Here is a 17,190-nt window from a genome sequence, read left to right as displayed (position 1 = left end):
GATCCATTTCCCAAGACGGCAGGGTCTGTTTGATGAATCCTGAGATTCAGTTGTGAACTTGTGCTTGGTCATGTGCCGGAGAAGCGGCTCAATGACTTTCACTTGTGGTTGAATTTGGTGGTCAGTTACATCAATGGCACTGGTTGATTTCAACTGTGATTTAAAACGCATGAAACTAACTTGTGCTTTACACAATCTAATATGATAATGAATGTGATTTGCATTTCAAACATGCATACTCTTTCACTCAAGGTATGTGCACAAAGATTGCAAACCAACCACATTTGGACAAAGAGGCATACTTTGTAGAGCAGGGTATTTAATGCATATTTTATGAGCATATGAATTTCCAGTACAAGAGGCTTAATGAGATTTGAGTTTTGAATTGGAATATTAACCAAGAGATAGTATATTTACACAGAATTTTACAATTTCCTGATGTGTAGAAATGAGTTCAAATCTCACCTATGTCAACAGGGCAATTGAAGGCATAGTGTTAAACTGCTGCTGCTCTGGTATCCTGGGTTGAATCCTCTCTTTGGGTACTGTATGGAGTTTGCAAATTCTCCCTGTGAAACATGGGTTTGCCCTAGGTTCTCCATTCTCCTCCCTCATCCCAAACACATGGTGGTAGGTTAGTTGGCTACTATAATGTACCCCCTAATGTAGGTCAGTGGCAGGAAAGCTGGAGGAACTGATGAGCCTAGGATAGAGGTCACTGGGAAATAAGCGGGTGAATGACGCAATTGTGTTAATTATGCCAACAGTAACCACTACTATTCCACGTTGATAGAGTGGTTAAGAAGGTTGGCCTTCATTCAGAGGGGGTTGAGATGCAGCACTATAAAACTTGACCACACTTGGAATATTGTGTTCTGTTCTCATTATAGGAAGGATGTGGAAGCTCTAGGGAGGGTGTAGAGGAGATTTACCGGGATGATGCCTGGATTAGTCAGCATGTCTTATGAGCTTAGGATCAGTAAACTGGGCTTTTCCCTTTAGAGTGAAGGAGGATAGACGATAAGAGGATTGTAGATGATAAGAGTCATCAACGGAGTGGACAGCCAACACCGCTTAGCCAGGGCAGCAATGGATAGTGTGAGAGGGGATAACTTTAAGGTGATTGCAGGAAAATATAGGGGGAGTCAGAAGTAGGTTTTTTATACGTACAGAGAGTGGCAAGTATTGAAGGGTGGTGGTAGAGGCAGATACATTAGGAGTGCTTAAGAGACTCAAAGAGAATTGGAGGGAGGGAGGGGCTAAGTCGATCTTGGAGTAGGTTAAAGGGCCAGCATAACATCTTGGGCCAAATGATCTGCACTGTACTATGTTCATGTCAGACGCTTTGATATTGAAATCAGAATATCTCCAGTCAGGTAGTAAACTGGAAAATCTCTAGCCCTACAATCAAATGCCTTTTTTTTTGCACTTGGCTGCAGTGTGAAGCTGCAATGCCTAAACATATTGGGACCAACCATTATCAGTGAATAAGTGTTCACGTTATTCAAAGCTCTGAATGCCAGCAAGAAAAATGAAGCAGAGTTAACGTGCAACAATTATTTTGTTGCAGGCAGCACACCAACTTCATATAGCCCAGCCAGCTTCATGCAATTGACATTATGCTCTGCCTGCATCAAGTTCTTCTGGGGGATATGTACTGTGCACATAATAATCTCTCACTCTTCCTTGCATCGTTTTTAAAATTGAGCTCAAAACAAAAACAAAGTTGAATCAGATCAACCAGGAAGCTGCTATAATATATATTGAGAAAGGTTTTGAATTTAGAGAGACGTTTGATTTATATCCATAAGGAACTGTAAGTTAGAAAAGTGGTGGCAGATGAGTTTCAACCTCAGAAGAATCAAGTTATTAAAAATGTTGAAAATCTTCCCTTTTTCCCATGGCCTTCAGTCCTTTCCAATCAGATTCCCCCTTCTCCAGCACTTTATCTTTTTCACCAATCGACTTCCCAGCTCTTTACTTCACCACTCCCCTTCTCCTAGTTTCACCTAGTACCTACTAGCTTGTACTTCTTCCATCCTCTCCCCTCATCTCCTTACCCTGACTTCTCATCTCTTTTTTCCAATCCTGAAGAAAGGTGTCGGCCTGAATCATCAACTGTTTTCTCTTTTCCACAGAGACTGCCTGGCCTGCTGAGTACCTTTAGCATTTTGTGTGTGTTACCTTGATTTCCAGCATCTGCAGATTGTTTCTTATTGTAAATCTATGTAGTTTATAAAATCTAAATAAAAGCCTTATACTTGGCCCAAATTAGTGCCAACTCACACCTCCATACTTAGGCAAATGCTGGCAGTCAACTGCTTCCAGATACAGCCGAGCATTATAGTGATGCTGGCAATCCCCAAATTAAATCCCTTTACTTGTACAACCTTGGGCATGGGGGTTCACCGACCTCCCCAAATAAAGAGTTAAAAGAAAGCTACAAGATGAAAATAAGGAGCTACGAAGAGTGGCCTCATTGAAAACTAATGAATGTTGAAAGACCTTGATAGAGTGAGTGTGAAGCGAATCTTTCTGATGGTAGGGAGTCTAAGACCAGAGGACATACCCTCAGTGTAGAGGGATGTCATTTTAGAATGGGGATGAGAAAGAATTTCTTCTGCCAGTGAGTGGTGAATCTGTGGAATTCACTGCCACAGGCAGCTGTTGAGGCCAAGTCATTGGGCATATTTAAGGCAGAGGTTGGATTAGTCGGAGTATGAAAGGATATGAGGAGAAGGGAGGAGAATGGGGCTGAGAGAGAAAATGGAACGGTCATGATGAAATGGTGGATCAGATTCGATGGGCCAAATAGCCTAATCCTGCTTGTAAATCTTATGATCTTATCGTCTAAAATAAATCACAGAGGAACTCAGTAGTTCAGGCAAAATTTGTGGTGTTTAATGTACAATCAATGTTTTGGGTTGGGAACCTTTATCTGGATCAGGGTGAAAATAAGCGAATTTCTCACACAGTTCACGAGTCAAAAACAGCAACTATGTGGAGATCCCCGAGATCAAACATCAGTTGTGAATCAGCAATCTCCACTGACCATCTCATTGCTCAAGACTAAGCCACCACGGCATTTCCAGCAACAGTGTCTCTACTGAGTTTCCCATGCAGGACTCTCTCCATTGCCAATACAACCAATCCTGTCAATGATGGACTCTAGGCACTCCTTCCCTTACAGGAAGATCCAAGATAGAATGGCTATTCCAAAGCTGTGTGTCACAGGTTTGTTAAGTCAAATTTCCCTTCGAGTTCCACTGCATAATGCCACCTTTTTCAGCAGTGTCATACCGGTACTTGCTAATGACCATTTCTGATGGTTACTCTGAAAATTCAAACAACTTTTACTGGCTTTAATCACCTTGTGCCACTGATGTCATTTCTGAAATGAGGTAGTTTCCCCATTCACTCTCTTTATGGAGCACTGGAGGGGAACTTGGACCACGTTGCCCAAGAAGTGCCTAACTTTGGGCAGTTCCCAGAGCACAAGGTCTTCCCATCATGGTACTATCATGAGAAGCCTACAGGGCAAAGAAAATATTGAAATATTGACCTCCATCCAATCTCAAGTACTGGCCTTCCACCTCCTACCAGATGTATCCACTCCCTGAATATCTGTCATTCCTCGGCCTCTTCCCTCCACAAATCAAATCATACAATATCTGACTTAGCGGTGTTGTGGATAGTTCAGAAGTTTGTTGTAGGCTATAAAGGGATGTGGATAGGGTGCAGAGCTGGGCTGAGAAGTGGCAGATGGAATTCAATTTGAAAATGTGTGGAGTGTTTCACTTTGGGAGATCAAACTTGAAGGTAGAATACAGGATTAATGACAGGATTCCTAACAGGGTGGAGGATCAGAAAGCTCTTATGGTTCATGTCCATAGATCCCTCAGTTGATTGAGTGGTTAAGGTGACATATGGCACGTTGTTCTTTGTTGGTCAGGAGTTTGAGTTCAAGAGCTGTGAGGTAACGTTGCAGCTGCATCAAATTCTGGTTAGACCACATTTGGAGCATTGTGTTCCATTTGGTCACCTCATTATGGGAAGGATGTGAATCTCTAAAAAGGTATAGAGTCTTACCAGAATGCTGCCTAGTATAGCGGGCATGTCTTATGAAGATAGGTTCAGTGAGCTAGGGCTTTCTCTTTGGAGAGGAGGATGAGAGGTGACTTGATAAGAGGCATAGATAGGATGGAGAGCCAATGATTTTTTCCCCCTTGGCGGCATTGGCAAATGTGAGAGGGCATAATTTTAAAGTGATTAGAGGAAAATTGGATTGGGTGTCAAAGGGAGTTTTATTTTAGACAGAGACTGGTAGGTGCCTGGAAAACACTTCCGGGGAAGTTGTAGAGGCCAGAAATATAAGGGATATTTAAGAGAATTTTGGACAGGCACATGGATGATAGAAAATAGAGCTTTATAAAGGAGGGAAGGGCGAGATTGATTTTGGAGTAGGTTAAAAATTCAGCACAACATCACGGGCTGAAGGACCTGGACTAGGTAACACTGTTCTATGTTCTAAGTCCTGGTGCTTCTACCCTTCCCAATCATTGTCCAATGGTCTTTCCATAAATGTTACCTATTCTGCTGAGAACTTGTAGAACTTTCTGTTTTATCTCAAATTTCCAGCAACCACAGGATTTTGCTTATATACTTAGATAACCATCTGCCTACTGTGACAAGGTAAATATCCTGTGAAAAAAATGTACAGCTATTCAATAAATGTGATGAATTCATGCTTGCTGAAGAATACAAAAGATAAAGGGAAAGATCCATTGAAAAGAAGAAGTTAGGCACCAAATGCGGAAGGAGAAATAATCTGTGCGCATCTCTCAAGTAGAGTTAAATAGGATAAATAATCTTTCCACTTATTTTTTGAGGCTTGGAACATTCTTTCTCAGGTCAAAAAAATACTTCAGAGCCTATCTTCTGCAACTGAAAAGAAATTAAAGAGGTACCTTTGGTTCACATGATCCTGACATGTTTTAACTTCCTGAGTGCTGGGATGACCACTCTCTATCAGATGGTTTGCTGCCTTATTTACTTCATTGATCCGAGACTCCAGATTGTTCATTTCTTGTCCCAGTGTTTCAAATCTAAAAGCAGTATGGAACAGCGTTAATATAGATTACAGCATCCTTTTAAAATCACAACAAACAAAAGTGCACTTTCATGGAAATGCATAATACAATACCATTAGTGTTTTATCAATTATATTATGCCACGGAGATGTTGAATAACACTGAATTAACTTGCTGTGAAAGCAGTTCATCATAAACATAAGAGATACTGCAGATGCTGGAAATCTTGAACAACACACACAAAATACTGGAGGAACTCAGCAAGTCAGGCAGCATCGATGGAGGGGAATAAATTGTATATTCCCCTTCATAGATGCTTCCTGACTTGCTGAGTTCCTCCATCATTTTAAGTGTGTTGTGAAAGCAGCTTACTATGTCATCTGTCAGTAGTAAACTACCCTTCATAATGGTCAACCTGTAAAAGTGACTGAGTGCCATATAGCTGTAATATCCTCCTTTGATAATCTTTCAGACCACTGACTGTCTATGTGATAATTGTTAAAGCTCCTGGAACAATTGAAATCCCTAAGTACCCCGGAGGCTTACATAACTTGCACTGCATGTAGGCAGCAGAACAACTTTAGTTAAATCTATATTCAACATGGAATAATTTATACCCAATCAACAAATATTTAAGGAGGTCATCATCATCGCCATCATTATGAGCCGTGTTGTATGATGTGGGCGATCATGGTCAATGACCATGATTGATCTTGGCAAATGTTTCTGCAGTAGTGCTTTGCCATTGCCTTCTTCTTGGCAGCGTCCTCACAAGACAGGTGACCTCAGCCATTATCTATACTCTTCAGATATTGTCTGCCTGCCAAAGGTACACACCTGCTGCTCATGGGACCATCCACCACCTGTTGCTATGGTTTCATGTCACCCTGATGGGGTTGTTTTGTGGGGGGGGGGGGACTAAGCAGGTGCTACAGCTTGCCTGAGAATGACCTGCCGGCTAGCGGAGAGAAGGAATGCCTTACACACCTCTTTTGGTATCGGTGTAAGGATGTAGGATCTCTAAAACTTAAATTTTAAAAGAATTTGCCTTCATATAGAGCAACTGAACCCAATGCACCCATGAGAAAATGGATGAAACCGGGTATAACGCCATCCTTAAGTCCTAGTTGATTTTGTTCCAATTCAAGTAAATGGGGAGTCATATTGAGTGGAGAGGAAAACGTGCTGGTTCCCCATCAGGTGAGTTAGCCTAAAATACCCATATTGTGCTTTTTCAATAGAAGCTCTGCGGTTAAATCTACTTTATCCTTGCAGCCTTTCAAATGCATTCTTTCCAAATGTTTATCCAGTTTCATTTTAAATTGCTTCTCTATAAAAGCATTTTGAGGCAAAATATTCCAATAAGTGGAAATAATGTTTCACTATTTATCCTTCCACGTCATAATTTTGAAAATCTCTTTTTGTTCCCTTCTTAACCATTCATATTCCAGAGATGATGTTACTGACACAGAAATGCTTTCTGAAGAGCCCATGTGTTGCTTTATCTGCACTTGGCAAATATTCAGGACTTTAAAATGTGTCATTTAAATGACTGTGAGACTGGGAGTCAGCGGGAGACGCTCATGGAGTGAGTACTGTTTCAGATCCGCTCCATAATCTTTACTTATTTTAACCTTTGATCACCCTTATTCAACTTATTGTTACCTACACCAAAAGACTTTTGCTACTTTCTCGGGCTTATTGTTAAGATTTTATCGTGAATTTTGGAAGATATGCAAACAGAAATGGCTCTTAGATCCAAAGGACGAGAACCGGGGCGAAACCCGAACGGTAATGGAAAGAAGCCAGCTCAACCTCAACGCACTGAGTTAACTTATGAACTGCTTATGGAGCTTTTGGATAAAAAATTTGAGGAACAACGTCAGGCTTTTCAACGAGACATAAAGGTTTTTCAAGATTATATGGTTAAGACGGATTCAGTAATTAACCAGCAGCAAGCGCTTATCTCATTGCTGCAAGAGGAAGCGCGGAAACGAGATTCGACAATTGAAAAATTGCAACAGGATCTAATTTCGACTATTAAATTGGTGGAGACACTTAAAGCCAAGAGTGTCGATTTGGAGAATCGGTCCAGAAGACAGAACCTACGCATACTTGGTCTCCCAGACGGCATAGAACAAGGCGATCCTTCGAAATACTTTGCTCAATTTCTAAAAGATGCGTTTCCGTCGGTTTTTCCAGTAAACCCTCCGCTACTTGACCGAGCACATAGAATTTGGAGTCGATCACCGACGGTTTCAGATAAGCCCCCGGTGGTAATCGTCCGATTTCATTACGTACACGATAAAGAACAACTCATTCGTGAAGCTCGAAGGGCTGGGATGATTAAATTTCGTGATTATTGTTTTCGCTTGGTCCAGGATTTTAGCCCAGAAATCATGAGAAAAAGGCTGCTTTTTAAACCTCTGATGTCTGAATGTTATGAGAAAAATCTAAAACCTGCGCTCTTATACCCGGTGAAGCTCAGGATCTCCCCCCCGAATGCTCCGCGTAAAGTATTTTTGTCTACCTTTGAAGCGAAAAAGTATTTGGAAGAGAACTTCCCTACTGATACAGTTACTACTCTCCAGTAAATGAGTGATTCTGATCGTGAAAGATGGTTTTTGATTTTTTAAACCAGGGTTAGTCTCTGGTTATTGGTGTAGGTTTATCCTATACTTCATATTTAAGTTAAAGTGTGTTTTCGTTATATTAATCGCTCTGTCTTATACACTTTAACTACTATACTATATTTTTGTCTACTATTTTTGTTCCCTTGAAGGTATATTTTTAACCTTTCGAAGTGAATTTTTTGTTTAATATCAAGATAATGGTTTTTTGTAAAGTATTGGTTTAGTTTAAGATGGCGTTATTGCTTCTTTTTTCGTCTTCTTCCTATAATGCATCGCTTATCATAGTTTAAATACTTCTTGATTTGTTTGGGTTATAACCCGATTTATAAACTTTTAATGATTTTATTCCCTTTTTCTTTACAACTCAGCATATTAAGAAGCGTAGTTTTTAGTACTGTGATCATAATTCTTAAAGTTCGGGTGGTTTTTTATATATATCCGTTAAACACGGAGTGGTCTGCCGCTGATATGGGGTTAGAGTTAGTTTCATTTTTTCTTTTTTCTAGCCATATTTTGGCTTTTTTTCCTTTTCATATGGGGGTGGGGGTTGGTCTGTTCTCCTTTTTAATTTTTTTCTTATCAATTTGTTTTAGTTTTTTTACTTGGGCTGTTCATGAACTACAAATATGTCTATGATGTCGTCACTTCTGGGTCCGCTCTTTATTTTTGTCCCTCTTCCGGATGCATGAGTTTATAACATGGTTAACCCTTTATATACCAAAGGGATGACTTTGGAAACATGGTTCAAACCATTAACTTTGTGTCTTGGAATACTAATGGATTAAACCATCCGATTAAACGAAAGAAGATTTTCAAAGTATTCCAAAGACTTAATGCTCATATTATTTTTGTACAAGAAACTCATGTGAGGAAGGAGGACAAATATCGCTTTTTTAGGTCTTGGCGGGGTCAACAATATCATTCGAATTCGAATGCCAAAGTTAAGGGAGTTTCAATTTTTATTGACTCCTCTATTACATTTGTTCAACACGATATTCTTTCGGATCCGAATGGTAGATTTTTGTTAATTACGGGTTTACTCGGTAATAAAAAGGTTGCTGTGGTTAATGTTTATGCCCCAAATGTGGATTGTCCTGACTTTTTTAAGTCCTTATTTACTTCTTTACCTAATTTAAATGAATATAAATTAATAATGGGTGGTGACTTTAATTGTTGTTTAATTCCTTTGATGGACAAATCTACAACTATTCAGACTCTACCCAATAAGTCGGCCACTTGTATTAACTCCTTTTTGACTGATAATGGAGTTTTTGATATTTGGAGATTTCGTCATCCTAATGACAAAGAGTTTTCTTTTTTCTCACATGTTTATCACTCCTATTCGAGAATTGATTATTTTTTTTATTGACTCTTGTTTTATTCCATCGGTAATTGGTTGTAATTATGATATTATAGCTATTTCTGACCATGCTCCATTAAAACTTTCTATTAATTTTACGGATACAGCTTTAAATGCTAGACAATGGCGATTTGACTCTACCTTATTGCAAGAACCGGACTTTATTAAATTTATGAAGGAACAGATTGATTTCTTCTTTTCAACTAATTCCACGGAGGATATCACATGCGGAACACTTTGGGACACTTTAAAAGCGTATATACGTGGACAGATTATCTCGTATTCTGCTGGTCTGAGAAAACGCACTAAGAAGGAAACTCTTTTACTGGTTGATAAAATTTAAGAGATTGACAGGAAATATTCGACTACTCCTAGCATGGAACTTTATAAACAAAGGGTTGAACTTCAAATGGAACATAGTTTATTCCTTACATCTCCGATAGAAAATCAATTAATGAAAACCAAATCTGATTTCTATATACATAGTGATAAATCAGGAAAACTGTTAGCTAGTCAGCTGAAGAATGTTTCAGTTAAACGCCAGATTACTAAGGTTCGACAGCAGAATGGGGATTTGACAGTTAACCATGATGACATAAATAAGTCTTTTCAAGACTTTTATACCTCCCTGTATAAATCTGAATTCCCTCAGGATCATAATACCATGTGTGATTTTCTCGGGAAATTGAATTTTCCAAAACTATCATCTGATGATATTTCAGTAATAGATACTCCGTTTACAGATGTGGAAATTAAAGGGGTTATTTCCTCAATGAACTCTGGGAAAGCACCAGGTCCAGATGGGTTTACAGTAGAATTTTTAAAATGTTTTTCTGATACTCTATCTCCTTGGCTATGCAAGGTGTTTGAAGAAGCAATTAGATTGGGGAAGTTGCCACAATCTTTTTATAGAGCTTCCATTTCTTTAATACTGAAGAAAGATAAAGACCCTATTGATTGTGCATCCTACAGACCAATATCTTTATTGAATGTGGATTCTAAGATTTTTTCCAAGTTGCTGGCTTCTAGGTTGGAGAAGGTATTACCCCAAATTATTTCGGAAGATCAAACCGGTTTTATTAAAAATCGCTATTCTTTTTTCAATGTTAGGAGATTATTGAATATTGTTTATACTCCTTCACATAATACTTCAGAATGTGTTATATCATTAGATGCGGAAAAAGCATTTGATAGAGTTGAATGGCCCTACTTATTTTATGTGTTGGAGAAGTTTAATTTTAGTCCGACCTTCATTTCTTGGATTAAACTGATATATCAAACTCCAGTAGCCTCGGTGTTTACTAATAATCAAAGATCTCCATTTTTTCGTTTATTTCGGGGCACTAGACAAGGTTGTCCTCTTAGTCCATTACTTTTTAACATCGCCTTAGAACCTTTGGCAATTGCCATCAGAGAATCACATGATATTTTGGGTATTAATCGTGGAACAGATATTCATAAGGTATCTTTATATGCAGACGATTTATTATTATTCATCTCTAATCCTGAGAAATCTATTCCAGCAGTCTTATCATTGTTGGCTCAATTTAGTGAGTTTTCTGGGTATAAGTTAAATCTTAATAAGAGTGAATTGTTTCCTCTGAATAAACAGGTCCCAAATTATGGTATTTTACCTTTTAAATTAGCTAACGATTCTTTTACTTATTTAGGGATTAAAATTACCAAAAACCATAAAGAATTATTTTGGTTTAATTTTTTACCCTTAATTGATCAGATTAAAGGTTTGTTTACTAAGTGGTCACCATTATCTTTATCTCTGATAGGTAGGATTACTGCTATTAAGATGGTTATTTTACCTAAATTTTTATATGTTTTTCAAGCGGTACCAATTTTTATTCCGAAATCCTTTTTTACTAATGTTGATTCAAAAATTTCTTCATATATATGGCAGAATAAAAATCCCAGGTTAGGTAAAATATACTTACAGAAGACAAAGAAGGATGGTGGGTTGGCATTACCCAATTTCAGATTTTATTATTGGGCAGTTAATATTAGATATTTGATATGTTGGTTGAAAGAATGGGATGGTCCTTTTGGCCCTCATTGGGTGAGTTTGGAAACCAAATCGGTTTCTGCTTATGCTCTGGGTTCTATCTTAGGGACATCTCTCCCTTTTGCTCTTTCTAAATTGCCGAAGCGAATTGACAACCCGATAGTTAAATATACCTTACGTATATGGTTTCAATTTCGGAAATTTTTCGGGTTGACTCAATTCATGTTAAATAGTCCTATTATATCTAATTGTTTTTTCCATCCCTCAATTATAGATCATGCTTTTTTGGCTTGGAAAACTAAGGGATTATTAAGATTTTCCGACTTATTTTTGGACAACTGTTTTATGTCCTTTGAGCAACTAGCTAATAAATATAATTTGCCTAGATCTCATTTTTTAAGATACTTACAGGTTAGGCATTTTTTAAGTACGGTACTTCCTTCGTTCCCAAATTCTCTGTCTTCAGATACTTTGGAAAGTTTGTTTGAACTAAACCCTTTTCAAAAAGGGCTTATATCAAAACTTTATAATATAATTATGAAGATACGTTCAGTGCCCTTTGATAAGACCAAAAATGATTGGGAAAGAGAACTTAATCTTATTATTCCTATTGAGAATTGGGATAGAATTCTTAAATTAGTTAATACATCATCTATATGTGCCAAACATTCATTATTACAATTTAAGGTTGTACATAGGGCCCATATGTCCAAGGATAAATTAGCTCATTTTTATTCTCATATAAACCCTATTTGTGACAGATGTCATTTAGAAATCGCTTCTTTAACTCATATGTTTTGGTCATGTCCACTTTTGAGAAAATATCAGAAAGATATTTTTGATATTATTTCGGCGGTATTGAACACTGATTTACAACCCCATCCTATTACCGCAATTTTTGGTTTACCGATGATGGACTTACTTCACTTATCTCCTTCCGCCTGTCGAATGATTGCTTTTCTCACTTTGATGGCTAGAAGATCTATTTTGTTGAATTGGAAGGAAATTAATCCTCCCACGGTATTTCATTGGCTTTCTCAAACTATGTTATGTCTAAATTTAGAAAAAATTAGAAGTGCTGTATTTGATACTTCTATTAAATTTGAAAAGATATGGAGACCATTTATTCAATATTTTCATATGATGTAATGGCCCTGTGCCGGGCTTATTGGTTTTTTTTTCAGCTTTAATCGTATGTATGTTGAGAGGATCGGAGTTGACGTCATTGATGTTTATGTATACTCGTGAGATACTATGAACAGCCCTTTTTTTTTCTCTTTTTAAAAGTTTTTTTTATTTTTTTTTCTTCTTTGTTTTTTTTTCTTTTTCTTGATACTAGATTAGTAGATTAGCTAACTTCCTTAGATAGATTTTTTTTTCTCTTTTTTACACTATATATTATGAAATATCTAAACTTACCTTGTTCATATATATACTATACGGTTTATGTTTTGGGAAACTTACTTATGCTCTATTCATTGTTTATGTAATACTTTATGTATAATGGGAGTCTATATATTTGTAATCCCTTACCATTATTTGAATTGTATCTCATTCATAATATTCTAAATATTAATAAAAAGATTGAAAGAGAGACTGTGAGACTGATATATTTGATCTGAACAGTCTTACTGAAAGTACAAGATAAATAATCAGCTTGTACCTGTGTTGTACCACTTCCAAATCCTCTATTTTATTTGGAATCTCGATTCCCTCCAGCCACTTCTCTTTCTCAGTCATCCACAAATCACATGCATCAGCTTCACGAAACATCACATAGAGAGCGAGAGCATCCTGGAGCTGCTGCCTCCGTAGATCTGAAAGGGCCACCAGGTCTGTATAGAGCTCCTTTATCTCCCTCTGTCGGTCCACTATCTCTGGTAATTTTCTGAATTCGTCTGGGAGGCTCTGAAGCTGTTTATTTAGACCATCAATTGCTGTCGCATACTTCATGATTTCATCTGTAAGGTCTCTTTGTTTCTTCACCAATGTCTGTGTTGAAAATTCGTCATGGCCGACATCATCTGAAGACATAATACGGTAAGTGTCCTGTAACCAGGTTTTGAGATCATCTGCATCCACTTGATACTGGAAGAAGCTTTGAGCATGCAGAAGATTTTGCCTGCGGAAAGCCGCCAATTCCTCCAAGTCCGTCCACATCGCAAGAACTTCCTCAATGCGTTTCTTGATCTTAGGTGAAGCAAAGTGGTTCTCTGTAATCATATCATTGCCCAGTTTAATTGTTTGCTGCAGTTGAGTCCTGAGACCAGCTAATTCATCTTCCAGTGTTTTATGTTTGTTTTGCAGAATCATAATGCTGGTAATATCTTTCCCATAATCTTGTGATGAGAAGATCTGCTCTCTTTCTCGAATCCAGCTCTCAGTTTCAGCCATCTCCCAGAAGAATGTCCAAAAACGGCGCGATTGCTCAAGGCGGGCTTTCCTTTCGGCTGCCAATGTACAAAGCTCCTCATAGCACAGTTCCAGATGATTGACACGATCCTTGATTATATTGGGATCACAGGGTGTGTAACCTAGAAAAAGAAAATCTTCGGTAATCAGTGGCTTTATTGTTGAAAATGCACTGGCATTATCTTAATTTGGTCAGATCTGAGAAATACATTTAGGTAGATACAACCTCCTCTAAACTGTAATCACCAAATGAGATAATATCGTAATATAATGTTATAACACAGTGGAAAGGTACTAAATAATGCAATAGCTGTACTTAATGCACAGGCCATGTTTCAGTAATAAGCATGTCAGTATAGAGAGAGAGAGAGAGAGAGAGAGAAGAAAGAGAGAGAAATTGCCTTTCAACTCACGAGAGAGCATAGGCCATCAACTTTTTTGCTGCTGATGTTTTTGTAGCAGGCAATTACTTTTTTACGAGGTCGAGTTGCTCAACCCAACACGGATGGGAACCGGCTGGAATCGAACTCAGGACCTTCCGCCCCAAAGTCCAGCACTGATGCCACTATGCCACCAGCCGGCACATATCAATAGAGAGAAACATGAGAAAATCTGTAGATGCTGGAAATCCAAAGCAACACACACAAGATGCTGGAGGAAATCAGTAGGTCAGGCAGCATCTACAGAAAAGAGTGAACAGTCGACACTTCAGGGTGAGACCCTTCATACTCTTTTCCATAGATGCTGCCTGACCTGCTGAGTTCCTCCAACAACAGTGTTGTCAGAGTCTCTCTACATAATGGACTGGATTCTGCCAAAAGGATGGTCATAAACATACGGTGTTCTCTATGGTCATTCTGTGAAACTGACATCAATTTCAGGACCTCCATTACATCTACTTCAACACAGGAGTTGCAGCATTGCATTAACCATTCAGAATATTCCATGCAGACTGCTCTGATTTTGTGAGCTCTGAGGTGGCTGATGTTGCAATGTGGAAACTGCCAGCTGTTCCACGGATGGGTCAGACGGGGCCTGACAGGACAGCGGAACGGGCAGTTTGTGTCATAGTCTGCAGGAGGAACACGGCCTTTTTGTGCTCCCCAAAAGCTTCTCACGGCCACCTCAATTATTCCTTCTCCACTTTACGTGGTCATGTGTAAGAGATTCACAGCAATCAATGGGAATGTTGTATTTTTTACCCCCAAAGAGACTTTGAAGTATGGCTAAATTATTCCATTTGTTCCCCCAGTAATATTTAGCCATGAAAAAGCCTGGCAGAGAGTATCTGTTAAGACCTGAGTTTCGGACACGTCATGTTATTCACACATACGCAAAGAGACACACACAACAGGCAAAGTCATGTAAGTATAAAATCAACGCTTGTGTCAATTACTTGAGAAGTTTTTTTTTAATCCGTTCAGGCTGATTACAATAAGGCTAAACAGTATGTGCAAGGTGATGCAGAGGAGGGGTGGACAGTACAGGAAATTAAAATTCACCTTCTCCTTCAGTAAACTTGAGTGCTCCTGCGTTGATGATTTTCATTCTATCTGCTTGAACCACAATGTCAGCTTCCTGCAGTGCATGTTTCTGGAGCAAGTCCTCTACACCCATCAAATGTTTACCACAATCCTCTGATAAAAGTCGTATCTGGAAGAAGAAATATTCATTAGCTTTCTAAAACAACTTGCCATTACAATGGGTACAATATTTTTTAATATCAGAATTTTCATTGTTTCTAAAAGCAGCATGGAATAGAGCCTTCAAGTCCTTTGACCGCACTGCCAACAACACTGCAACGCCTGATTTAATGCTAGCTTCATCACGGGACTACTTACAATGACCAGTTAATCTGCTAACCGGTATGCCTTTGGAGTGTGGGAGGAAACCAAGGCATCCAGAGGAAACCCACAGGATATACGAACTCCTTACAGAGGAAGACAGAATTAAACTCTGAATTTCAAACCCCCAAGCTATAATACCATCGCTCTAACCACTACGCTACTGTGGCACCCCAAAATGTATTATTTAACTAACCTATATTTACAAAGATCTTCAGACTTCTGAGTAGCTAATTATTTTTACATACTATTGTTCTGACGTGCTACAAATATTGCTGAGCAATACTTTAGTTAGTTTAATTTATCTGCTTCCCTGTCACATTTGCTGATTGAACAATGTGGCTCGATTCATTTATTTATCTCATCCTCATATTTAGATTCTGATTCTTCCAAAAATAGGCTGCTAAATTGAAATGGTTCACAAATGTTTTAAATAAGACAAGTGTCAGAATCAGAATTAATATTGCTGTCATGAAGTGTGCTGTTTTGTGGCAATACGTAACAAAATTACTATAACTTATAACAGGAAACACAAAAAAAAGTGCAAAAAGAGAACAAACTAGTGAGGTAGTCTTCATGGGTTTGTGAGCCATTCAAAAATCTGATGGTGGTGGGAAAGAAGCCATTCAGAAAACATTGAGTGTGTGCCTTCAGGCTCTGGTACCTCCCCCCTGATGGCAATCATTAAAAGAGGGCATGTCCTGGGTGATGAATGTCCTTCATAATGACTGTCACCTTCTTCAGGCATCATCTATTGAAGATCTCTTTGGTGGCTGCAATGATGGAGCTGGCTGAGTTTATAATCCTCTGCAACTTTTCCGATCCTGTGCATTGGTAGCCTCCAAACCAGAGGGTGTTGCAACTAGACAGTATGCTCTCTATGGTCCATCTTTAGAAACGTGCTAGCTTCTGGTGACATACCAAATCTCCTCAAACTCTGAATGAAATATAGCCCTCTGTAATTGCATCCGGGATGCTGACAACCTGGAAATTGAAGGTGCTCACCTTTTCCACTGCTGACCACTCAATGAGGACTGTTGTGTGTATGCTACACCACTGACCTCCCCCTCCTGAAGTCCACAATCAATCCCTTAATCTACTGGCTTTGAGTGCGAGGTTGCAACCAAACTCAATCCCACTCCTCGACACCGCCTTTTAACTACCGGATATTATGCCAACAACAGTTGTGACATCGGTGAATTTATAGATGGCGTTTGAGCCGTGCTGAGCCGCTCAATCACGAGGGCAGAGAGAGTAGAGTCGCGAGTTAAGCAAGCGCCCTTGAGGTGCGTCTGTGTTGATTGTCAGTGAGGCGGAGATGTTGTTTCTGATCTGCTCCGACTATAGTCCCTTGATGGACAGATCAAGGATTGAACTGCAGAGGCCTGGGTTTTGAAGCTTGTCGGTTAGTACTGGGGATATGATGGTGCTGAATCCTGAGCTGTAATTAATGAACAGCAGCATGACAAAGACAGTGTCCAGGTGATCCTTGGCCAAGAGGACAGCCAGTTAGATTGCATCCACTGTAGACCTAATGTGGTGCTAAGCAAATTGCAGTGGGTGCACGTGCTTGCTTGGGCAGGAATTAACTGTAGCTATGATAAACTTCTCAAGGCACTTCATCACAGCAGATTGCAAGTGCTCCTCTTAGGCAATGGTATGATTAATGTTCTGTTCAAGCACGTGGGAACCTTTTGACTTCAGTATGGAGAGTGTCCTTGAACACTCCAGCCAGTTGTTTGGGACAGGCTTTCAGTATCTGCCAGATGCACCACAGGTAGAAGTAGTCACTAAGATGCACATTTTTGAAGTACAATGCTTCTTCTGTTTAAAAAAT

General features: G+C 38.9%; 1 protein-coding gene across 3 annotated transcripts in view; it reads right to left on the bottom strand.

Annotated features, from left to right (window-relative positions):
- LOC140725142 (spectrin beta chain, non-erythrocytic 1-like) overlaps positions 1-17,190 on the bottom strand; it is a 332,123-nt gene that overhangs the window by 113,701 nt on the left and 201,232 nt on the right. For all 3 annotated transcript variants that reach the window (XM_073040207.1, XM_073040210.1, XM_073040208.1), the window contains 3 exons: positions 15,012-15,162; positions 12,761-13,631; positions 4,968-5,105 (listed from right to left, as the gene is read on the bottom strand). In XM_073040207.1, the coding sequence (XP_072896308.1) occupies positions 4,968-5,105; positions 12,761-13,631; positions 15,012-15,162 (1,160 nt within the window). The remainder of the gene's footprint in view (positions 1-4,967; positions 5,106-12,760; positions 13,632-15,011; positions 15,163-17,190) is intronic.

The sequence above is a fragment of the Hemitrygon akajei genome, chromosome 3, assembly GCF_048418815.1.
Source record: "Hemitrygon akajei chromosome 3, sHemAka1.3, whole genome shotgun sequence".
In the NCBI taxonomy this organism is placed as follows: Eukaryota; Metazoa; Chordata; class Chondrichthyes; order Myliobatiformes; family Dasyatidae; genus Hemitrygon; species Hemitrygon akajei.
Note: the sequence above shows the minus strand (reverse complement) of the source record. Positions and strands in the feature narration are given on the sequence as shown.